The following is a 26161-nucleotide window of genomic DNA, read 5'->3' on the forward strand; positions in this document are numbered from 1 at the left end:
TCAAACACGTTGTGCATCTGTGAGGAAGTATGGAGTACCTAAAAACTAGATTATTCATTACTTCAATTTGCTACCCATGGTAAGGCAATGATGGGGCAGCGCAATGGAAGCAGACAAAGGTGACACCAAGAAGGGGTGAACCTGAATGCAGAGTTCCCGAAATCTTCACTTTCAGAAACATTTTTAGTTAAGTATAGCCTATTATCTGTTCCTATTAAAATCTTTTAACAAACTTCCATCGATTGTGGTCAGAGATCAAGGGAGAGAGATGGACTACTAGTCTTCATGTGAACAAAAGGACACTGTAAACATCAGCACAATGATTTCTTGCTTTTCATGTGTTTACTTCCATTTGTAATTTAAAAAGCAAATTGGGGCAGTAGGAGCCAGAGTTAAAACCAACCGACCTTGGGTCTCTGCCTTTATTTCAACAGACTAAATATTTTGAATGTGCTAGTTAACAAATTATGCTCTCTATAGTTTACTCTACCGTTCAGCAGTACATATTCTCCATTGCTGAGGATTTTGTAGGATAAACGAACCAGCAGCTCCGAAAATAGTAGTACAGTTATCCCTAATCTCCCTCCCCTTACCTTGCAACTGACAGTTTAAGCATCTGTTGTCCTGCAGCCAAGGCACACACTTGCTGGAGCTAAGCATCTTCTTACTTGCAGTTGATGCACACAATTGCAGGATCCCTCCTCAGTCCCTTTTTTCACCATATGTAACTGACACAGACAGTTGGACTGGTGGTAGAGTCATACGGGAAAGGAGCAATTTGGGACTAGGAGTATAAAGTCACTGGGATGATCCCCTGCTTCCAGACTCCATTGATCATTTATGAACATCCAGAACTGATAAAGGAGACATGGTGAGGTGCAGCCAAAAGGATACTGTAGCAAAGTTACATAACTGTGTATCCAACCATGATCTGATATCACCTGTATGTGGGGATCCCTGCCTACCATCTTCATCGGCTTCAGCTGGTACAAAACCAGGCGGCCAGACTGGTCTTTCAACAGCCTAAGCACCAACACGTCTCGCCCCTGCTGAGGAGACTGCATTGGCTCCCAGTACCTCTCGATGCATTTTTAAACTGGGCTGTGCTGTTTTTAAGTCACTCCTTGCCCTTACCCCAGCCTTCACTTCCCTCAGCCTCAAGCGTCACATTCCTCCGAGGAATCTCCAGTCTTCTACCCACAACCTTCTAACCGTCCCCAGGTTCAAACGGAAAAAACATGGTGGCTCCTGCTTCTCCTTTCTTGCCCCCTCAACCTGGAACTCCCTCCCCACAACTATACGACTTTGCCCCAATTACACCTGCTTTCGTAAACTTCTTAAAACGCATCTCTTCCCGCTAGCTTACGAATAATCCTCACTGCCTATCCTCCCTGCTTTTGTCTATGAGCGCCATGAAACCGACTGGTGACCGTGCGCGGTAGAAATCTTTTTAACATAACATAACATCCATGACTTGATTCTTGTTAATGGTATACAGTTCATTTCTCATGGCTGCTTTCTATTTCTATTTTCATTTGCTGGGCACTTAGACATGAAATGTCCATCCAATCACCTTTTACCTTGGGCCCACAACTTATATTACATTTTTCACTCAATAGGTAGGTTTGCAAATAAAGTGGTAAATGGATGAACACTAAAGCTGCAATGACCCGTAATACTTTGGCATACACATAATACCTATAACCTTGCACTATTGCAAGAAATATGAGAAAAACAAATCGGCATGGATGGCCCTAGAGAGGTGAATCAAAACAAGCGACAATGGGCCGGTCTTGATTTTGTAAACATTTTTTGTTCAATCCAAATGAAGTGTGAGAGTCCTCATAACATGATGGTATTAGATATCAAAAAGAAAGGAGGAAGTGTCTAACAGACAACAGTCTCACTGTAGGTCTGTACATCGGCAAACCGAAAATAAACACAAGCTCGTAGAAGTGACTAATGCAAGACACCAGTTGAAAGTCACTGGCAGCAACAGAATCAAAATGTGAAATAGATAACACTAAATTCAATTTTCAAGCTGGCACATTTAAAGCTCTTAAAAAATCCCTTCAAAGTACCACACAGTTCTGGAATGTCTATGCAATAGCAGATAAATGGGAACAATAGGCACCCATCTAGATAGTAGATGATTTTGGATGTGGGAAACAGAATATATTGTGCCAGTAGCAAGACATGGGACTAAACTTCTTAGCAATGTGCCTCTGGCAAAACTTTAGCAATTAGGCCAGCGCCTGGAGAGACACTTGAGAAATGTTTATAGAGTTTTCAAGGGGGATAACTTCAGGTGTCAGTAAGCTTACTGCTGATGAAGCAGGTCTGAGCTCAAGGATGTTGAACCTGTCACTGCTTCTTTGCAACATGTTGTCCCAAAATGGAAGGAAGAAAACGTGAGGTGCCACTGCCGGCTGTAACATATCAATGGATCAGGCCCCACTAGTCCAGTGAGGGGCCACTAGAATATTTTGACACTCTTTTGATCTCAGCTTCTGGAGAACCCGGGGATAAAAGAAGTAGCTGAAAAATAAAGGTGAATCTGCCCAAAATCAGGGCATCAAGTCACTCTTCACCGACCAGCTGCTGGTTAGAGACTGGTTAACTAATTTAAGTCTATACAGTGCACTATTAAGCCATGTACGGTGTGTCCTGACACTGGAACTGACCAATGATGTACAGCTGATTAAAGTGAACATTGGTAGCTAGTGAAGAAAGTTAACATGAGTGTAGATCCTTGCATGCCTACTTAGTCCAAGGTCGCTGCATTACATTCTGAATTCAGATTTGTCAGGAGATAAACACTGTAACTTAAATATAGCGAATTGTAGTATTCCAGTTGAGTTACTGAATATGAGTGTAGATCCTTGCATGCCTACTTAGTCCAAGGTCGCTGCATTACATTCTGAATTCAGATTTGTCATGAGATAAACACTGAAACTTAAATATAGCGAATTGTAGTATTCCAGTTGAGTTAGTTTCAGAGCCTGTAACACTGTTTGTGTGAGTTGGGTGTAACTATCAGAAATCAGTGAAGCTCCAAAAAGCAGATGGTACTGAACTTATAGATATGTTCCCCTAAGGAAAGCTGGGAGTCCAAGATAATGCCCAAGTTCAAAGCCAAAGTCACAGGAACAAATTGAGGGCCTAATGCAGTAGATAACCAATTGTGTTACAGGTAAATGAGTTCACAAATACCAACAACTCTGTTTTGTCTGAAATCAAATTGAGTGAGCTACCATCCATCTATGTGCAATCGTCAAATGCGGGCAGTTCTTAAATGAAAGTTGAAACGAGGCGTTGTTGCCATCTAAGTATAAAGTAAGTTAAGTGTTATTCTTCGGATTCTGTGAACCCAGTATTGGGAGTGAAGCTGAGATCAACTCCAGGAGCCATGTGGAGTTTGAGTTTTCTGAAAGGCCTAGTTTGATGTCTCAAGAAGTTTACAAATTCTCTGACATTTTTGATTCTGATACTTTAGGGTTCAGATAGCCAAATTCAGACCAAAATGATGGTTATAGAGTGGCAGAGAATTTGTTCCCTCCTCATATGAATGAAGGCATATTTGTGGACATGCCAGTGGTCTCGATACAGCACCAGAACTTTACAGTTACTGGGAACTATATGACTTCTGATAATGTGTCTTCTTCGCCAGTTCGGAAAATAGCTGTGGTACAGAATATTAGCTATTATTAAGAGTAGCACAGGTTTAATTTGTTTACATACATTTAGCAGGCAAGTAAGTTATGGAAACTCTTTTGCCCTTTAACCCCTTCACGGTAGGCGTGTACAGAGGACGGCCGGGGGCCGTCTTGACCACACCCAGTCATAAATCACCCGCACCGCAGCGGAATTCCAGCCGCGGTCAACGGGTTAATGAGGCATAGTTAGAAACAGTGATGGCAGTGTGAATAACCTGCAGTAGATTGTAGCAGTGGCAAAACATGCTGCTCCTCAGAAAAGTCCGGCTTCATTTGGCCCACTGTCAGCACATCCAACACCAAAGAACTTAGTGGTTCAGTCTTCATCAACAGAAGTGAATTAGAGCACTTTACCTATAGTACTGATTGACTGAAAGTCGAAGAGGTTGGATACTTTAGGAAAGAAGGTCTATGCATCTGTAAGATTGGCGTTAAGATCACGCAGTGCCAAGTGTCTTGTGGCACACTCTCACTCTATGGGAGCCTTCTTCTATGACTGTACCTTCTTTCTGTGATCACATATATGACCAGTTTAAAGAATTGTTGAAATATTTTGTTAAACTAAACAAACAGTGCAGACTACATTGGAAACAGTTGGTGGGTTACACGTTCTGAGTGCTTGGCTGTAGTATTAATGTGCATTCATGGAGGCATGCTTCTAGTGACAGCTCAGCAAGTGGCATTCAGTAACTGATTCAAGGAGGAGAAGAAGATCATTCAGCCTCATCTGAAATACAGTTAAAGTCCTTTCGGTGCCACTAGTCTAATGGGGCGTGGCTGTAGGCTGACAGTACTTGTCACATTAAAACATCCAAGTCATGGCAGTTAAAGTAAACAAGACACTGGGATTCTTTTCATCTGATATGCGAAGCAAGCAGCTCAACCTTTTTTGCTTTTTTACACACCAGTAGTAATTGTTACTGAAAGTACTACACTAGGATTGAATCTGCACTTGACTTCCTCAGAGGTTTTGGACTTCATATGATTCTGAGCTTTCTGCTTCTCCCACCCCCACCCTCCATATTCTCCAGCTGCTTTACTTGTTTTTCCAGGTGGAATATGGATGGCTCAGTGCAATGTATACATTCTGCCTGGGCTTGCAACTCATCTTTATGTTCCTGCATCCACGTCCCCAGCTTTGCTACCCGTTATGGGCTGGATGCTGAAAAGATCTGTTGAGTCATTGTAGGAAGGTAGAGCCCTTCTGCGTGGTTACCCCGACTATTTGCCTGTTGCTAAGCTGTTACTGACTAGTCTGACTGGGATCCTGCTAACCAGGACCCCACTCTTTTTTTTTTTTTGAAAATTCTTTTTATTGTTGCATCGGACGAATCATAAGTGCAAGAAACAAGACATGGCGGGGGAGCGTCAACATTCCGCTCTCCCCGTCATTACGCAACTTTTTAATATTCAGATACATCATATTCATCATGGTGAACTTATTTTGCATTTTCACCCCAAACTCCCCCCACCCCCCATCAACTGCAAGTAAAGTCATCAACTGAGAGACCTCATTGTGAAGCCCCCCTTCCCGCCCTCCTCCTCCCCCCCCAAGCAGCGTGACCCCTTCTCCACCACCCCCCCGACCCCCGAGTCCCCCTCGGCCCTCTAAGTTGTGCGACATTGGATATAATCAATCCCGTGGCCCGGACCCTCTGGAAGTAGCTATACTGGTATCAGCAACAGACGCACCACCCCGATGACCCACCCGACATCCCGCCCTCCAATCCTGATCGGTCTTGACCTCCTATTCCAACCCATGGTAGTGCCTCCATTTGGCCCATATTTTTCTGAATTTTTGTGGGCACCATCTAGCTTTATAGGTAACTCGTTCAGCTGCCATGTACATATCTAATCCCCTTCTCCAGTCCTCCAGGTTAGGTTTCCCAGGCGCCCCCCCTAATCTCGCTATGTCTCTTTTTGCGACTACCAGAGCCAACAGCAGGAAAAGGAGTAGGTGACGTGGGATGTCCACCTCCGTTGACATGCCCAAAAGCGCCAGTTTGGGGTCCTTAGGCACCTCCACCTCCAGTATCGCACCCAATTCACTGAAGACCTCGTCCCAATATTCCTGTATCACTGTGCACCCCCAAATGATGTGGAAGAAATCGCCTGTCTGGTGCTGGCATCGTAAGCAATTAGTGTCGGCGACCCTCCCCATCCGGAAGAGTCTCACCCTGTCAAAGTAGGCCAGGACCCCACTCTTATCTGCTTTCTCTCTTAAATGTGTATGTTCAGTACTTAGTTACATCCCAAATTGGATACTGGGGTTCCCTTATTAGTCCCTAGTATATGGTACTAAGGTACCCAGAGCAAAGGGAAAAGCAGAGGTCCCCCATGAGCTGAAGCTTGCATTATGCCACCTATAGGAGACTATTCAAAATGGAACATTGCAGCCTGTGTAAGTTGGTGCTAGCACCACTTACTAAAGATAAAGGATTCTTATATCTAGGGTCACTGCACTTAAAACCTATGATTCACCCCTATAGTAGGCTTTATCAATCCTGAAGGCAGGGTGCTTGCTTCTTAGTGTGAAGTCCCCCTGCATGAGCAGGACACCCCTACAGCCTACGGAGTCCATTCTCCCAGGTTGTAAGGGAAGCAGCCATATACTAAATAGGGGGATAGGGGGGCACCATGTAATTACGCAATGACCATCTCGAAAACTGCTGCAACGAATCCTATCATATTTGGTATCAGACATGTTGGAATCATTCCTCCACACCGTAACTGATGTAGGAGGTATGAATTCAAGCACTAGAAGAGCCCTCTGTTAGGCTCTTAGTGCTCCCTGTACCAGCCTTCTTGACCCAGACAGCAGAAAATGGTTGCTGCCGACCAGAGACACATTTCTGCCCTCCTGCTGCTGAGCCAAGCTCGAGCAGGGGAAGGCAGAACAATAGGCTTCCTGTCACAGGGAGGTGTGACCACCTCCCAGACAGGATTTTGTGTATTGGACCGGGTGGGTGAGCATGCCAGCGCCATTAAGTCAGCATGAAGGGCACATTTAGTGTTCCTGTGCATAGTCCATTTCAAACCAGTCCTGGGACCCGTTGGCTCCTGCTCTGGTGCGAAACTGGACAAAGGACTTAGGATTAACCTCCCCCCTGTCCAGACCCTCCGCTGGGAGGATCCCCCAATTGTCCCAATCCTTTCCTAAGGGTACTTAAGGGCTTACCTGTGGGTGGATCCCCAGATTCGTCATGGGACAAGAGTCAGATCAGCCACCACATCAACTTTTACCATCTGGGTACTCTGGACTTCGTTTGGGCTCAACTTCGTCTCCCTTCCTGTCTGCTGCATCGTCAGTGCCTGTGCACCATACAGGAACCTTCCAAGACCTGTGGGCATCAAAGACACCTAAAGGAATCTCCCTTAGAGTGAAGGAGTCACTCCCCTGCATTCGCAGGCACTGCAACTAAGTTGACCGGTCTGCTGATCCTAACTCCATAAGGTTCCCCACACAGGTGGTGGTTTTCCACAGCTCCAGAGGCCTGCCCTACCCTCTCACTAAGTTTGAGGCCAGTATCCCTAGGGGGCGTTGCAATAACCGAACCCCTGTGCACCTTGTCAACTTGCAGTTGCAAAGGCGTGTTGGCTTCCTTCCAAGAAGGTCTTTGGGCTCCAAGTAGCCCCAGCCTCGAGCATCTCCAGAGGTAGTTGTGCATCGTGGCCTGCATCTTTTGGTTAGTTGCTTGAGGTCCTCTCGCGACTTCAGTGCCTCTGGCCTGTGGGTCCATTTGAGGGTCACCTTTGTTTCTTTTGAGCTCCCCTAATTGATCGGGCCTGTCCTGACTCCCCTGCTTTTTGTGTAACCCCTGGACCTTGCTGGTCCCGACTTACACCTTCTTTAACATCTGTGTGGGTTGCATTGGTCAAGCCTTGTTGGTGCTCCTGCCGGACATCGACCCCTCAGCAATCGACATCCGACATGGGACAGCTTGTGCACGGCTCCTGGTCTACCTCAGTGTCGCCTGGGCCCTCCCAACTGCAGAGTCAAGGTCATCGCCATCCATCCTACAACACCCAACATCGGAGGGCATTCGTCTTCCAAGTCTCCTAGTCACTCCTGAGTGGCATAGACTCTGTCCCCTCTGCTTGCAGGTACCTCTCACCTAGAATCCACCTTCGGATATCACCAGACACTTCAGTAGCGACACTTTCCTGAAGTCCTCCACTGGGTTCGACTGCCGTTTCCGACACCACTTCACACATATGCACCAGGCTTCCCTGGTGTAGGTAACATGGGTATTAGGGTATTCACGGGTGGGGTGGCGCTCTAACCTTCTGTCTTCCACAGGTTTTCTTAAGGTTCCACTAGGAAGGGGCCTTAATCTTTAAGAATCCAACCGCGATTTGAACATAGAATTGTACGGAGCACACAGTTGTTACCACACTACACACCCTCTCTGTGCGGTCCCTATCTCCTCACCTTGGGTGGTTTGTAGGGTCCCCAGCACTTCTACGTCCTCTCGCCTTGTCTTGACCCGTGTCGTGGTTCTTGTACCACTTTCTTAGTATATGGTTTGGTCCCTCCCAGGGGTCCTCTGTGTATTCCATGCTATTTACTGTGCTTCTTTGCAAAGTATTGTGTGCATTGTGATTATCTCCGGGTAGGAGATATATAACCATGAGAGAGTATATTATAATAAATTCCTATTTTTATAAATACCTTGTGTGATCCTCATTCACTTAATATAAACTATAAGATTGCATTCTGGTTAAACAAGCTGCTTTACACTCCTTCTGAACTAAGCCTGGAGGCTGCTGTCCACAGTGACCACTTGGAGAGCTTTCTAAGAGTGTCTAAGACCTCTTAAATCACCATAAGGGTTATCTGGACTACTGCAAAGTCCCCACTTACATTAGTGGACACCATATACCAGGCCAGCTTCTGACAGTTTTCTTCATGATTGCCCCAAAAAGGGTGACTTCTCCCAGTAGCTTTGGTGACTCCCTGTACAGAATATGCTTAAAAGATGTAAACTGTTGCTTCAAGTGTGTCCCAGCTAAGAGAAAGCCCTCATAAAGAGGAAAACACTCTTTGGCAATCTTGTAGCTTTGAATTGAAGATGGAGTTTAGTGCTGGAGAAATCGGCAAGCCACCAAACTCCTCCTGACATAAAGAAGGAGAATAGAGCCTAGCAGAATCCCAGTATAGAAATCTGGAATATGGTCAAAACAGCCAGAAACAAACAGTAGAGGCTAAAATAGTAACAAGAGTCAAAGAACATGGACAAAAATAATCATATAAATGTATAGTGACACATTCAGCACTTGGAAATGAATCCATTTATAGTGCAGCAACAGGAATTCACATCACAGGAAAAAACCCTGTCCATTTCATCCTTGTTAACATTATATAGACAACTCACCATCTTGGAGATGCCTGGTCATACAGCTTCGCTACTTCTGCGTTCTGGAAATCATGGCATTCACCAAAAAATTGAATAAGAAGCCTGCTTTTGACATCTCTTGACCAAAGTTAAATATGGTGGTCCCGTCACTACCATCTTTGCCCAGTTCCCTGACTAGTTCATAGAGCACCCCTCTGGGCTACTGTGAGTACAGAGACAATAGGGTGGTTAAGGTGCTTAGCAGCATGCCGAGCACAGTCTCTCAGAACACACTGGCTGTCAATGCAGACTGTGCTTTATCCTCTCCAATATGCAGGGATCATCTGGTTTCTTTATGGTAAAGTGATGTAAAGGGAATTCTTGCCCTGTACCCCGGGCTTCTTTCTATTTCTAAAGTCTGGGAGGCGTAGTGGCAAAAAGCCCAGGTTGAATATTCTTCCTCCCAACCCTTCCCCTTGACATTCTTAGCACACAGGAAGATATTGTAACCTACTTTATTATGCTTTCCTAGGGGGAGCTGCTACAATCAGACCAGATTCTAGGCTGCCCTGGCTCACACCAGCGCCATCTTGAGTCTTAGGAAGATGCACTATTTATTCTGTTTTTATTGGCAAGTAGTGTTAGAGCAGTTAGGTGTTTGAAGCAGAGGAGACTTTCTAATAGAGTTGTGTATCCTCTGCATATTGGTGAATATTGATGCTGCTATCGGTGAGTCAAGCACCAAGTTTGAAGATGACAGGGTTCATTATTGAACTTGGGGACTCCAAATCTAATAGGGTGCTTTTGCGACCTGGAGGTCGCCATGTAAATAAACATGCGTCAGTTGGGAAGGTAGGAGGAAAACCAGTGAAAGACATTATTAGTGAATTCCATTCGAGACTCCATGGTCCGTTTGAGGGTGGGATGGTCAACTGAGTCAAAGGCAGCCAATTGGTCTAGCAGCTTCATGAGTCATCTTCATCAGTGGTCAAGGGAGCATAGTCTACGATGTGTAAGGTAGAGGTTTCCATGTTTCCATTCTCAAGCCAGACTGGTAGTAGTAGTGGTGGAGATTGTAAGCATTGATCTGATCTTGTAGCAGAACATAGGCTGCTTTTTCAATTATCTTGCCAATGAATGAAAGGTGAATGATGGACCGGTAGTTGATGAGGTCATCGGGGTCTACTCTAGGTTTCTTTAGTAGTGGGAAAATCTAGCCTGTGTTGAAAGCTTCTGGCAAAGTGCCTTATGTGATGGAAGGCACTGACATTGTTAAGTTGGGATGAAAGAGCAGCACCAGAGAGACTTTGATGAAGGATAATGGTGAGACATCATGGACCTGTAGTTGATGAGGTCATCAGGGTCTACTCTAGGTTTCTTTAGTAGTTGGGAAATCTAGCCCGTGTTGAAAGCTTCTTGCAAGATGCCTTATGTGATGGAAGACACTGACATTGTTAAGTTGGGATGAGAGAGCAGCACCAGAGAGACTTTGATGAAGGATAATGGTGAAACATCATCTTTATAAGAAGTGGCTTTGCGGGAGTTGAGTATGTCGGCGAACTCTGGGAGAGATAGGGCTTTGAAAGCTGGCCTTTGCGAGATTCGTTGGGAAGTGGCGGGTGTAAGAGATGAAGCAGGTTTGATGTTTTTGGATCTTCTGTATTTTTTACACAGAAGAAGAGGTTGGTGGCATTGCACGTTTCTGTGCAGTACGGAATAGGTGGGTCCGGCAGCAGATTAATGCAGTGCTTGACTGTCTTTAACAGTATTTTGCTTCTGTTGGTGGCTTAACACCATCGCTGCTAGGGAGATTTTCCTCCTGTGCTGAGTCTACTCTTTTCCCATTGTTCATGACGAGCTCAGCTCGTCATAAGCACACGACCAGTGTACTGCATGACGAGCTGAGCTCGTCATGAGCAGGGAAGGGGTTAAGTGATGGTGTTGGTATTGTGCATTTTTTGACTGATTTGATAAGCAGAGGAACTTCAGTATCTTGTGGTCCTTGGGAGTTCTGTTTTTCTCCCACTTTCTTTCCTGCCTGCTGATGGATTGTCTATTGTTATCAAGGTCTTTAGCGTACCAATGTACTAAAGGCTTTGGTTTGCAAATGTGTGTTGTAATTGGGGCATGGGTGTTCGCATAGGATTCCAAACAATTGTTGTAAGTTGTCTAGAAGGGTGTTGGCGTTGGAATTGATAGGGTGAGAAATGAGTTCAAGCATTTGGTTGCCTATGGAGAAATCTTTGAAGCACCAGAAGGTTTGTTCTTTTCCTTTGAGTTGACCTTGGTTCGTTGAATACACGTGTTATATTATGTTAGCGATAGGCCGGTAAGCAGTAAAATGGAAGTGGCTAAGTGGTCAGTCCATGGATATGGGTGCTATTAGCAGCTGCACTATGTCATTTTGAATAAGAAATCAAATAACCCATTTATTACCAACTGGTAAACAGCAGCTTGGGTACTTATTGGAGCACCTGCATTAAAATCTCAATTGTTTTTTAATGGCCCAACATATATGAAAGTATTGACAAGAAAGAATCAAAGTGTCAGTTTGTAATATTTTTGACAACTACATATGTAACTTGTTCCTTGATTACTTGAGTGGAGAGTTTACACAGGGTCCGCAGACATTTGACTCAATTTCTCTGGTTTGAGTGATTTCCTTCTAGGAAGTGCTACTGTTTCTTTGGTATAGTTGAACTGTACTGTCCATAAAGCCAGTAACAGGTGGATGCACAGGAGATATGCTACTAAACCTGCAAATGTAACTGACCGGTTTAAGCCACAATTGCAGACTAAGGGCCTGATTTAGATCTTGGTGGACGGGTTACTCCGTCACAATGGTGACTGCTATCTCGTCCGCCGAAATATAAATCCTATAGAATATAATGGAATTTATATTTCGGCGGATGGGATATCCATCACCGTTGTGACGCTTTAACCCGTCCGCCAAAATCTAAATCAGGCTCGAAGTGTTTGTCGGTATTAATCTGTGTTATCTATATTTGCCATTTTTATTGTTTTGACATCCGTACACTTACTTTGGTGACATATAATTATTAAACCGTTTTTAAAAACAGGACAGAGAAAGTGTTCTTAGACTTCAACATTAGTAACATTTATTGAGAAGTGTGGCTCACTGGTTAGAGCGGCAGACTCTGAAGCAGAGATCAGGCCTGGGACCAGGGTTCAAGTCCCGACGCGGCAGTGTCTTGGGCTCAATGTCCGCGGACTCGATAATTCTCGCCTCGGCGCCTACTCTAATCATGGGTCCCACTCTGCAACTCTGGGCAATAGCTTGCTTAATCTCCACAACGTCCCCTACAACACTGGGATGCCTGGCTTCACCTTGTGGGTGCCCAGGAGGGGAATCTCACAGGGAGAGCCAGGAAGGGTTCCACAGCGTTATACAGCGCCGGGACGCCCCGTTGCTGGGGCAGCTGTGCGCTTTACAAGTATACTACATTTACATTTACATTTAAACATACGCCATGGACTAACAATTCACAGGAATCTATGAGCAGCCTAAATGAATGAAGCCATTCTAATAAACTAATATCTTTACTTCCTGAGGTACATGGCATTGTTTTTTTCTCCTATTATGAAGTTATTATAGTATCCTTTCTCCGTTTCTACACAACTTGAAACTCTGAACATAAAGATAAGTGAGGAAATACGCACATGTAAACCTCTTTCACCCAAAGGAACTACGTCCCTGTTGCTGAAAAAGAGGGATTGGACAGTGGCATAATGTATTGGAAGGCTTGAGTGGGTATGTGTGTTTCCCTTCCTGTTTCTTTGTGTGACAAAAGCCAGGCAAATCTATTCTGTTACAAGGTATATGCTTTTTTTAAACACATGGTGGTATTTGAGAACCCACATAAGCCGTATGTCCATTTTGGATCAACTATGACTTGTAAAGCTAAGGATGGGACTGGTGGTAGAAGCTTCTGATCTCAGTTTGTGACAAAATACAGCAGTACGGGAAAACAAGCGGGACGAATCGGGTTCCCCGTTTCTCTAGAAGAGGAGTACTTTTATTTCTGGTGCTCCTTTTTGATAAAATGATGAATAGAGCTGGGTGACATTGCTAGTGCAGGTGGTATTGAACTATGCAGCTAGATTCAAATGTTGCTGCTTGAAGATTATTCCATTGAACTAACATTAAGAAACAATCTGAAATCTTATGCGTTTTTTGCTTGAATTCACTGAAATCCTCTAATAGTCAAAAAGCCTTGTTATTCATCTTGCTCTTGAGATGTCCTAGTATGATATTGGTTTGCACCTCCAAACTAGATCTGGCAGTATGGATACCTAGAGGAGGCAGTCTAGTGTTAAAATGGTGGGGTAATACTATACCCAGAATTAACAGTAGCACAAGGTGCAAAACATACTGACTGTGGTGATAGAGCACCATGATGTTGGGAATAACAGTGGGGTAATAATTGTAAATAATGGGTGGTTGCAAACTAATTTCTGAATGTTTTCCTTCAGTCTGAGCACTTTTCCCTGAAGAAATTACACATGCTTTTCACTTGCAAAATGTGTCTCCGGGGGCTAGGGTAAGGTTTGTTCTGCCAGTTTCTCCACACAATTTGCAAGCTAAAACGCTATTTTCTGTTAGTGGGAGTAGCAAGTGACCTCAAAACTCCCAGGTGTGAAATTTGTGACTACATTTTCCCAAGTATCTTGAATGCACACTTCACTCATGACATACTCTCTTGGATTGCTAGAGTTTGCACATATCATCTTGTGTGTTTTGCTGTTTGCACATATACAAACCTTAGTGTACGGTCTAAATGACTTCTTTTCGTTCCCTTTTTTAGATTGAGTTCCTCAATTCTGTAATAGTTGATCTCCAACAGAAGAATGATGACCTGAAAAAGAAGCTTGAAGCAATAGCTGAAGCCTCTCTGAATGGCAACGACGTGGATAACTATGACAGGTATTTAATTAGAAACAACACTCTGCTTTACCTGTTTTCATAGACAAGCTGATTCCTAGTAATATGTTTCATATTCATAGCTAGAAAGAAAACTGCATGATAGTGATAAAGTCAAGTCCAAGACTACTTTGGAAACAGCATGAATACATGTAAAGAAATTAAACTGATAACAAGCTAATGTGTTTGAATCACTGAACTGGTGCTGCTTTGAGCTGGATTTAATACAAGTGCATTTGATTTATGTTTGAGAAAGGTTCTCAATATAGCTGTGGTATGGGATTCATCATGTGTATAATGTAAGGATGTACCACACTTGCACGGAAATTAGCTACAAAATATTTGCAATGCAAGATGCCTGATTGAATGTATTTTTCTGTCACATATTTGAACAGTGTTGTACTGTAACAGATCACAGAAAGGGCTATATGCTCATTGCCTACAAAAAAAATATTCTAGGCAATGGCATAAATGATGACCATAGGGGCAGCCACACGAAGAGTTGATTTAAATGAAACACAACTATTAGAGGCTTTCTAAAAGGCACGCAGGAACCCCTTCTGATAACCAGACAATGGTAGCTTGTTTCAGAAAGTGGGAAACATAGTACATCCTATGGAGCCCATATACCAGGCAAACTGCAGCAATTTATACCCATTGTAATCAGGGTAATTGTGTTTGAGGACGGTCACAAAGTAGGACATTTCTCTTATCTCATTCAAAATTAGGAAGCACTTTTTCTGGTAGTTTGAGTTTCTGCGGCTAGAAAGCATGATATCCGTTGCAGTTGTCAATATTCAACAAGAAATCATTGATTTTTATCAATATGGAGTTTATGTTCCTGCCTCCATCCTAAGTTACCCCAAGATTCTTAATTTGGTCTGGAATCATGAGAGATCTTCAAACAGCTTTGGAGGACGAGGGCACAATGGGAGTGAAGCGCGGTATGAGCTGCCCCTTACCCTGTGTGTATTTCCTACAGTAAATAACATGTGGGAGCTAGACTGGGTTATCAAGGAGCTGTAAGGCCCACATGCCCTATTTTCATAAATTGCATTCGATATAGTCAGGTTGAACCCAATAAAGTGAAGGGGCTTAAAATGGCTGGCCCTAGTTGATAGTGAATTCTCATTATGGCATATGTTCTGTAGGTGAAGCTGATAGTTCTATATGCCTGTGCATTTGTAAATAGTCCAACCTCTCCTGTTCTTAATTTCACCTCCGTTGGTGAATCCAGTATATTCTACATATTCTAAAATCACTTTCCCAAGATGGTAGTAGTGCTGAAAACTTTTGGTTACAGAACTCCTTCACAGTTGTTGCAGCTATATTTCCAAAGGTCTGTGAAATCAAAAACCTTGTAGTCTGAATGATGACAATCAATAAATAATTGTTTAAATAAGTAATTGCATAAACCAAGCTGCATAGTTCTAGTGACTAGCGTTGCACCTGTATGTAAAATAAAAGATGTTAAGAGGCCATATATTTACAAAAGTATAGCAACTTAAGTAAAATAGAACATTTCTCTCTGCAGGGTGCTTTATTATACAAATGTGGTTCACACAGCAGCACTCTAGTTTTAATGAACTGTACTAATAGCAAAATCACATGAGGGTATCATGATCATAAGAACCCAAACTTAGAGTGGTAAAGGCCAGAGGTAAGGGAAACAAAAGAATAGGTTGCCAATGTGTCATGCAAAGATCTGGCTGAGTGAGAATTTAGCACTATATGGTGAACCTTCAAGTAATGTGCTGCTCAGTTAGCTTCAGAGACTAGAGAGCTCCATTCACACACTTATCGAATTCTAAGAAGGAGTTGTTGTAAGGCAACAGGTTAGAACTGTATCATCGGACATTGAAGGAAAGCAACTTACCTGAAATGATGGCTGAAGATACTTTCTACTCAGTTTAAGCTGTGTAGGACTTATTCAAATTTACTTTTTGTTCTAGCGTAAATGGAACCCAGACAAAGAAGAAACCACCGCCGCGCCTTTTCTGTGATATCTGTGACTGTTTTGATCTCCACGACACAGAGGATTGTCCAACGCAGACACAAACGCCTGATTCTCCTCCCCATACTACATATCATGGCAGTAAAAACGAAGAGCGCCCCTATTGTGACATATGTGAGGTGTTTGGGCACTGGTCAAGCAACTGCAATGATGATGAGACCTTCTAATACAGTATAATATCTTTAAAAAAGGAAGCTATTTTCAGCACTTTGGACGGGAAACACCAGTGATGGAGTGTGCAGCCTGCAGGAACAGCAACTGCTATATTTTTAAAATCCTTCATATATACTTAGGGATTGTAATAATATTTCCATGAAAAAAAAGAATAAATACATTGATGTAATCTGTGCTTGAAATACTTGACATTAAAATATGGCTACCAGAAGAAATTACTTATTATATTAGGTGACGGGTTACTCCTTTCGTCCCTGCTGCTTTCTGAAATCTAACCATCAGGGTAATCAATTACCCTCTTATAACCGCGTTTGCCTACAGGACAACAGGACTTTGCCAGATGGAACCCGGTTTCATTTTTATCTAATTTAAGCTCTTAAAAATGATGCTGTTAATTATTTTCATATTTGCACTACAGTATTTAATAACTTCATTTGTACATTAAACGTTCTTAAGCTTTTGACACTGGAAGGAATAGAGAAATGTTGCACATTCATTATTCACTAGATTTGTTTTATTTTACCAAGCACAAATTGTGCACTACTTAAATATCCCACTGGTCCCCCATTCACTAAGGGTTTTCACATTTGGCACAGAAAGAGTGATAAACCACACAAATGTGTTTTTTCTGTTCAGGTTTGGTGTTAATGTGTAATAACATGACATCAACACACATTGGAGAGTTGCAAAACAGGTTCAAATACAAGCAAGTGCAATAGTATGTTTGAGGGGGCTTTTTTAATATCTGGGTGCTGCATACACTAACTACCATTTATGTGATATCCCTCTCTGCGTTATTTTGGTTTCTATGTAGTGTTTATATAAATAAAGTTATATTTTGGAAAAGAGGTGATAGAAGTCTTCACTTTCGAGTTTTTAAATGTAATAAACAATTTTAAACATTATCCTGAATGTGGAGAACCACTATATACCCAGAACAACAACGTGTGTTGTTTTCTATTCAGCAAGTCAACTTTTTAAAACCTCAATGTTGGGAGATTTTTCCCAGTTTGTTTTCTGTAAAAAAATTCTCCCACCATCAATGTATCCTGTAGCAGGTATTCATAACTGAATTGAAGAAAGTGGTATTCAAGCAGTTTTTTCGTTGATACCCTTTCCCCCTTGCGAATGTTCTATTTGAATGTCAGAAAATACTGCAGTTGTAATTGTAGATTTTCTAAGCTGGAGCATTTGATAAGCCTAAAATAGAAGAAACCAAACAAAAGGTGTATTTCTGATGGTTTAAAGCGTTTATTCAAATGTGTTCTAGCATATGTACAAACTAGCAATTAAAATATTGTATTATTTCCATGTTTCTTGTACAAAGTTTGTGAGTCCAACTCATACATAAAACTGTATATATGTCTTTGATGTATTTTTCTCAAGAAAATTGAGTACTTGAACCTGAAGATTTTCTTCTTGTAATAATTCTAAATTTTGGGAATGAATGTATTATAGTTATAGACCTGTTGTGGGAAGGATAACTTGGAAAGCAGTATTATTTGGTCAAATGAGTGTATTGTATCTACTTTAATAAATTATTATCTTTGAGCATTTGTTTTTGGTATTTTCATGGCGGCAAACATGGTGATGTTGAGATTTGTTTTACAGTTTTTGCAATTTAGGTTGGGGCAGTTTTTGCAATGGGGATCACTTTTAGTATTTACTTCAGTAGGACAATAATTATGAAAGGCTCCATCACATTTGCTGTTATCCTTTTCTGGGAAAAGAATTGAACTGTGCAGAAGAAAGGAAAATGTCACATAAACCTCTTTCTGTATCCCTGGTCATGGAAACCTCATTGTTTCTGTATCTCTGGTTATGGATGTAACAGCGGTTTTTTAATCCTGTGTATCAACTTTGAGTGCATGTCAGAAGAACATACCTCCTCTGAAAATGTGTGTTCTTTAATGCAACTCTTGAAGAAAAAAAAGTTGGCTATGTTGTATTTTTTTTGGGCAGTTTCTGTATGCATTTGATCAACATTAAAATAGCCAAAATCCCAGGATGTAAAGCTATTTTGAAACATAAGTGAACGTATCTTATTGAGTCATGGGATAGAAAGACAGTTGTATTTCTTCACAGCTTTAAAGTGATTTACTAGTGTTTTATTGAGTACAGGAAATGCCCCTTTGATTAAATAGATAAGATTATTGTGTTTGTATTAGATATTTACATTGAAACATTTTAATTATGTGTAATTAAAATATGATGCTCAAAAAGACGGTGACACACATTGAATACCAAGTCTTTTTGGTCCAGCACAAACATAAAGATTAGGATCCCTTTTGTTGCAAAGAAAGCAACTAGACCTCTAAACTAAATGCCCTCCTGTGATCTGAATGGGAAATAAAAGATCATTGTAATTTTGCATTTGGAACGTATCAGTGGATAATGTGTAAAATAATACAATAGTATTTTTGTGATGCTGCTTCTTTCGCCTGGGCTCCTCTCAGGTATCTCTCATCTCATTTTGTTCAGAGAAAAATTTACCATATGTTTTTCTCTTTATTCTCTCTTAAATTTAAACCTGTTTTTCTGTTCATAAACTTGCACTTCAGAGCCAGCAGAACAGGTCAAGGAGTGACTGTGCTTTATAGTGGCCACAAGAGATATTCGATGGGATATCTACCACTTTAGAAGTTTATAAACATTTCAAATAGTCACAGTAAATGAAAATGCAGAAAATGTTTCTTAGGGCACAAATCTTTTTGTTCACTATGCCGGACACAGCAAAGACCAAGACAGCTTTCAAGCTGCCAAAACAAGTCAAACTGTCATAAAAAGTACATTTCCAGCCACCCTGCCTACTATGTTGCCCAGGTCTTGGAAAATACTATCAATAATGCGTATGGCCTGAAAATAGCCTCCAAAATGCTTCAGGCCAAAATAAACAGAACTGGCGTCTGCTACACATAGTGTGCCTGCTTTGTACATTACTTCCTTCTTACTGATTCACAACACCATGTGTGTCCAAAATGCACACTGCCTTGTACACATCACCTTCTGCTCCTTTACTGTATTACACTCATCATTTTGGTTACAAATCATCCTGTGCTTCTCTGATGCACGATAAATATCAAGAGGGAGAGAGAGGAACTAAGGTAGCTAGTTCACTTCCCCGTGGGCTATAGATAACAATCAAAAGAACTAGCTATACTGGTGCTGCTCATGTAGTGTGTGTCAGAAAAACATATTAGTTTATATGAAGGCCCTCATCCACCAACCTAGTTGGTGGCATGCTTCATCATCGAGCCCCACCCGAGGCAACGAGTGTGCCTCAGGTGTGCTGCGACGACTTTTTACAGCGGAGCAGTTGGTGTTTAGTGAGTGTGCAGTGATGGTGTTCAGAGTGAGGTTTAAAAACTGTCCTAAGAGTCCCTGTATCCCGAGGGTAATTTATTTGTGGACACTTGGCAGTATTAAAAGTAAGGCTAGTGGATGTGGTTGGTGAGACTTATGGTCTCCCACATCCCGTGTGGTCAACTAGTTTCAGCCAGGCCTCGTATTAAATCTGACTTTCTTCAGGACCTATGTGTGAAATGTGATTTAAAAAGGAGCTACATATGATGTATATCCGTTCCTATGTGCAGCACTCGCTAAGGTGCTTTAACTGTAAGAGGAGGTGTTCCTCTAGTTTTTTACCTGTAAAGGATGGTGGACATTTTGATTGTTACCTTCTCTGATGCACGACACCCAATTCCCATTACTGTACATAGGTACGACTTATTGTTGGTCTTTGTGCAGTGAAGGTTATATGTTTGTTGGTCTTAGTGTCTGGATGCATTTGTTTGTTGACCTTTGAAATGGCTACCACGAGCATGCACTATACAAAAGCTAAATTAACAGTTGAATCCTCTAGATGCCTCAAACTAAATTTCTATTTTTCGGCTTCAGGGACATTACCTTTCTTAAACTCTTAATGATTTAGCAGTTTCAAATGTCCTATTATCTTTTTTACACTAAATTTGAATTTGTTTACATTTTTTTATAGAGTTTTTGCTGCTTTCTTGACTTTTTTGTTTTGTACAATTATTATTTCCGGCACATATTTCAAAAAATTATTCAGGATACCATAATACACCATTAGTGCACATATTATTGCCAATTTCTCATAAAAAGCACCTCATGGTTATAAAGATCGAAACCAACTCCCCTTCCTGTAACCCATCCTGACATCCTTCTGAATATCAGACCCTTGAAGGGCTGTCTCATCTCTGACCCCAAAGAATACTCTTGATAAAGTCTAATCCATCTTGTCTCTTAAGGACATCTAAGTGAGTAAATGAGTTTAGGAGAAGATATTACAGGATGCTACAAGAAGTATGCTTCCTTGTGCTCCATGACCATTTTTCTGGGCTTGTGCAGGAACTCAGTTGCAAGAACTTGTCTCTTGCAAGACTTTGCAGGAAGACAGTCGCACAAGGTTTGACGCTGTTTTCTTTCAAATCAGGGCTGGACTGGGAACTCAAAGCACCCTGGCAATTTTGTGAGACCAGCCCCCGGGTGAGGGGGGAGCAAAAGTGGGAAGCACTGCTGCTTTTGTTACTGGGGGCTGATATCGCAGCACTGCTGCAAAACCGGCCCCCGGCACTGCAAACCGGCCCCCACCCTTCCAGCCTCTTGGGGACACGCCAAATACCTGGTATGTCAGGCCCGCTTTCTGATGGATAGTGATAACCAGAGACCCCTCAACTGCAGAATATTCCTAGGTGCCAAAGATAAAGACAATTGGTCAGTTGGATTTGCATTCCTTTTGATCTTGCCATGGTTTTCGGATAAGTCTAATGGTCGGCTCTGCCATGGAAGGAGTCATCCCTTGTTCCTAAAGGTATTATAAAGAGTGCTATACATAGGGAGATCAGCATTTCTCTAAACAGCGTTCACAGAGCTTCCCTACCTCCGTAGATTCAATAGGACTATCAATACATTCTTTCTGATCTACTGTAGTGGTTTGTAAAGAAAAGGTTCTCCCTCAACTTTACAGTCTTGTCCCCTACTGCATAGCAACAGGTAAAGGTTTCTGAAGGCCTCTAGTGTTCCCCTCTCGTCAGTCACTGTCTCCTAATGTATGACCTACTTTGTCTTTTAACTGTAAGGCTAAACCTTTTTCTGCTGTATTATTTTTGGTATAGTGTTTGTTTTAGCTTCGAATAAGGGTGTTCCACTAGTTAGTTTGCAGAATGGTCAATAGGCCCATTAGTTGGTTAATATTCTGTGCTCTCGCCACTGAGGTGCACATGGTGTTTATTTCTTGTGACTCCCTCAACTCAGTATCTTGTTGGTCTCGATTCAACAATGTATTAGTAAAGGCTTCCAGTACAGTCAATGTGCCCCTAACATGTGCTTTATTGCCTTCTATTTAGGGGCTAAATGGGTGTCATTTACTTTTTGCAAATCTAAGAATTCCCTTATTTGGTCTTTATTCTGACCATATACCCAGGATCTCTAAGAAAATACCCCCGAAGCCTCTACCTCCTTATAGACCTTTTGGGTCCTCCAGTATCTCCACTTTAATAATAATTGTCATATCTACTATTTGTACTTTCAGAAACCTCCCCAATAACTTGTAAGCAACAAATATGTAATCTATCCTTGTATAAGTCCTGTGAACTATGGAGTAAGAGTATTATCTTTTCAATATGCAGGTGCCTACACACGTTGACCAGTCCCAAATCCTCCACCATTCTCAGTTTTTACTTGCTGACAGTTGACTGCTCTGTGAAGTACAATCTATTTATTATGCTCCCATCCCAGAAAACTTTTAAATCTCCCCCTACTAATACTATTTATACATATAGTGGTCTTTAATTATCACTTTTTGAGGAATAGTAGTTGATAACTTGCCAGACTAAACTGTTTCTAAGCAGGATGTAGTCTGTGTAAATGCCCCGTGGCTATGTGAACAGATAATGAATTTCTTTCCCTCAATGTTGTGGTCTCTTAGGATGCCCCTTAAATCCAAATATCCTAGTGTAGCCTTGAGGTTTGCTAGACCCCTTGGAGTCAACCTATCTATCAATCTTTGGACTCCCCTGTAGCACTGTTTTCCTCAACAAAAAACAAGTAGGCAGGTCTCCCATTCCGTATTTGGGACTACAATGTGGTCATAATCAATGAGAGCCCAACAGATTACCTCCTAACATCATAGCCCTAATTTCCTTGTCTCTCCTAGCATCTAACATTTTAAATAACGTTGAAACCATGTTGAAGAAAGATGGTCTCTCCATTGTTTTTAGTGATAGATGATGAGTAAAATGCATTCTATCCTGATCTACAAGGGTCTCAGTTATGTTTACTGTAGCCGAAGTATTTTGGGCCTATTCTCTTCAACATATTTTCATTTTAGTGTTCTTTTTGAGAGCGAGTTAAGACCTTTTATATTCACCGAGAACAAATTAACCATAAGAAAGAACTAATAATGGGATTTCTAGCCCTACCGTCTACTACCTGCATCTAGTGTGCTTTTCCTAAAATATACCTCCCAACACTTTTACCCCCCTTTGGAGCCAACCAAAGCACCCCTCGTGCACCCATGCCTCTCCAACCTCCAAAACAAAAACTACAACAAAGAAAGGTACTGGAAACATGCAAAATAATTTCAGTATGGTGTATACTCAGAGCATAGCTGCAGGATGCTCCCAGAGCGATAGCTGAACCCTTTAATGGGACCTCTGTAGTGTAGTTCCTATATTTCCAACAGGCTCTGTGCATTGGAATAACATAAACAGCAGTGTAGACGTAGGACTGAGGTCATCTAGGTCTCTACTGACTATGTTAGACTTAATTAGTGTTGCCAGCTAGCTCAGAGGTCACTAGAAACTTTCTCGAATGTTCAGGAAAGGATTACCCGTCCTGATTTAGACAAGAAAGGATTAGCTTCTGACAACCGCATGAACATGACAACTTTGCTCCCCCAGAATAAAAAGTGTATCTTCAGAGTCGTGTGAAACAATAGACAGCCATTTCACTCAGTCAGTCGTGCAATGTTAGATCCACCAGATTGCAGAGAAATAGAGAGACGGGTGTTTTCAATAAAAGGTGTTATTTTATTGAGCAGTCTTCTTTCTCATGCAAGAGAAATGAATTGCCACAATTGCAATACTTATTGTAAAGTAAAGTGCGTACAGTAAAAGTAGTATTATGAAATAATACTGTAAAAGCATTGATACGGTTTCTTAGCCATATGATACTTTAAAATGGATAAAATATATACATACATAAAAACATTGACTGACTCAACCGGTGCTTCTAAGATACGCCTACTCCGGTGTACCTGACCTAAGCCTAATACGTTGGAAGGAGTAAGTAAGTTGCAGTTTTAAGTTAAGTTTTGCCAAGTATCGGAATCAAGAATTCTCTCTAAGGTTGTAATCAGCTCCGTACCTTGGGTATAGAATGAAGGAGGTCTTGTATCTCGCTTCTCAGGACTCGATCTCCCAGCAACCCGCGAGGGTGACTTGGGAACACCGGAGCTGGATTTTCTCGGCTGGAGAAAAAGACAGCGTCTCTCTCAGTGCGTCAAGGGGAGGGGCGGTTTCCGTCGGCTCTCATAACAGCTGGGCTGCCGGGCAAGTAGAACGTCGCTCTGCTCCCAACCACCGTGCGTTTCCTTAAGCCAACATTGGTATATTTATACCTGAAAGGTGCCGGGTTTGACGTAAGGTTGGATATAAGACGTCACTAAGAACTAACAGTTCTTTCTGGACTCTAGGAGTTCTTGTGCAAATCAAAACAAGAGCAGGGGTTTTTCCCGGGCTGCTGGAGGCTTGGTTTGTTTTAAGAACGTGTTGTGCTTTCTAGGAGTCTATGGGAGTAGCCTTTGCCGTGCTTTGGTCTGCATGGGCTATTAGTAAATATGGATATGATTCTTATGCCTTTATAAGGATATTATTAATTATAACCACATAAGGGCATGAATCGGGAATATCGAATTAGGGTCCTAGATAGAAATACAACACCTCCACACCTCAGGCTAATCATGGGGATGTGATGTTCCTGTCCACACCCAGTGTTTATCTTATTCAAAGCTACATTTCATAGCTGTGTAATAGCCCCACACCCCTCATCAGCCACCTGTCTTTCAAAATTGTAACAGCCTCTCAGATATTCTCTATTTCCCAAACTATAGGAGTAGAATATCATATGGCACATTATTCACTCATTGATCTGGCCACCTCTTTGATACTCTCATCCTTTCTCAGTGCAACTTCTCCCAAATCCTCACTAGACTCAGGCCAGCTTCCCCAGACACTGTGGCACTCATTTCTTCGTACTCCTGTTCCTCAGCACTCTCCTCCAGTTGAATATTCAGAAATACCGGCAACTCCCACATGTCTGCATAAAAGGTCGGCTTTATCATCTTTTTCAAATGTTATACAAAAAGGGAATGTCAATCTATACAGAATCTGCTCTTCCTGAAGCTTGTCTGTTATTTTAAATAATAATTTCATCTGGAGTGTGGCTGTTGAGATGTCCTGAAGAAGTACACAAATAGTCTTGGAAGATGGAATCATTCACTGCACAAGCTGCCCTGAGTGCTTCCTTCTTCTCTGTAAAATAGAACATTTAGCATGGACATTTCTGCCTTTTCGTCATGTATGGGTTATTTCGTGCCAACTCGGTGCACCCAGTCATGTTTTACCTAAGCATGCTCTTACCCCAACTAAGTGGAGCTCATGTACACAGTGAAAAATGCCTAGTAAGGGCATCTGCACTGACCTTCAGGTCGCTCACACAAATGTTCTATCATCCTGAATGTTTTTCCTGTTCCTTGCACTTCAGGAGGGCTGGGGCAGACTTCATGTGTTGTAAAGCAATTCTTTGAGATCCTGCTGAGTCTCATTTGGTCCAGCCTGTTAACCCAGCAAGCACTTGATTTGCCAACCTTTGAAAGGTGGCAGGGGCTTCTTTAGACATAAAGGCCATCCCAGTAAACTGGAAGTGCCCATCAGGTGTGGAGAATGCTGTCTTTTCTTTTGCTCCAGGAAGGCATGCCAACCTGCCAGTACTCTGCAGTTAAGTCAAAGGTACTTAAGTATTTGGCAGACCCCACTTATCTATAAATTCATCAACCCTGGAGATGGGGTGTGCATCTGTCTTGGTGTCAGTATTGAGGCCTCTGTAGTCCACAAAAAGCCTCAATTATCTCTTTCCACCCAGTGAATGAGGTTTGGGGACTAGGTACTCTCAGAAGCCTCAATCATCCCCAACTCTAGCAACTTGTTGACTTCAGCTTTGATGTTTTCCTTGACTTGGTCAGACTGGTGATAGATTTTTGTTTTTACAGGCAGCAAAGCTGTCTCCAGTGTCCAAATCATGGGTACACCAGGGTATCTGACCAGGGATCAAGGAACAGAGCTGTGCATACTGTTGCAGAACCTGTCTGCAATCAGCTTGCTGTTGGGCAGAGAGGGTGTCTGAGTAGACAACTCCATACATTGACTCATCTTGGGGGCTGTAAGAGAGGTGGTCGGGAAGAGATTCACTCTGTCTCCTGATCCTAATCAGTAACCATCAGAAGCGTTACATCAGCTCTGTCACGATAGAGTTTGAGGTGGTTCACATGTATCACCCTTTTGGGGGGATATGTTAGTGCCCAGGTCTACCAAGTAGGTGACCCCACTTTTCTACCCAGGATAGGGTATAGGCCATTTGTCCTAGAGGGCCCTTGGTGCCACTGGCTCCAAACCCCACACTGGTTGCCCTGGTTGGAATTCTACCCGTGCAACTTTTAGGGCATAACCGAGCTTCTGGAGCTCCTAGCAGTCCTCGAGGTGTTTGGATGCTTTGTGCATGTACTCTGCCATCCTGGAACAAAGGCCTAGTACATAGTCCACCACATCTTGCTTTGGTACATGATAGGGTCTTTCCCATCCTTCCCTCACAAGTGAGAGTGGTCCCCTTACAGGGTGGCCAAACAAGTTCAAAGTGTGAAAACCCAACTGCCTTCTGAGGCAACTCTCTATAGGCGAAAGCA

At 42.3% G+C, this 26161-nt stretch overlaps 1 protein-coding gene across 13 annotated transcripts in view; it reads left to right on the top strand.

Moving 5' to 3' along the window:
* CLIP1 (CAP-Gly domain containing linker protein 1) overlaps nucleotides 1–17733 on the top strand; it is an 804228-nt gene extending 786495 nt beyond the window's left edge. For 12 of the 13 annotated variants that reach the window (XM_086942960.1, XM_086942953.1, XM_086942958.1 and 9 more), the window contains 2 exons: nucleotides 13879–13997; nucleotides 15947–17733. In XM_086942960.1, coding sequence (XP_086799086.1) covers nucleotides 13879–13997; nucleotides 15947–16175 — 348 coding nt within the window. In that variant the 3' untranslated portion in view covers nucleotides 16176–17733. The remainder of the gene's footprint in view (nucleotides 1–13878; nucleotides 13998–15946) is intronic. The other variant, XM_086942965.1, reaches the window with a different exon arrangement.
* Nucleotides 17734–26161: the final 8428 nt, after the last annotated feature.

Source organism: Lissotriton vulgaris, chromosome 11 (genome assembly GCF_964263255.1).
Source record: "Lissotriton vulgaris chromosome 11, aLisVul1.2, whole genome shotgun sequence".
NCBI lineage: Eukaryota > Metazoa > Chordata > Amphibia > Caudata > Salamandridae > Lissotriton > Lissotriton vulgaris.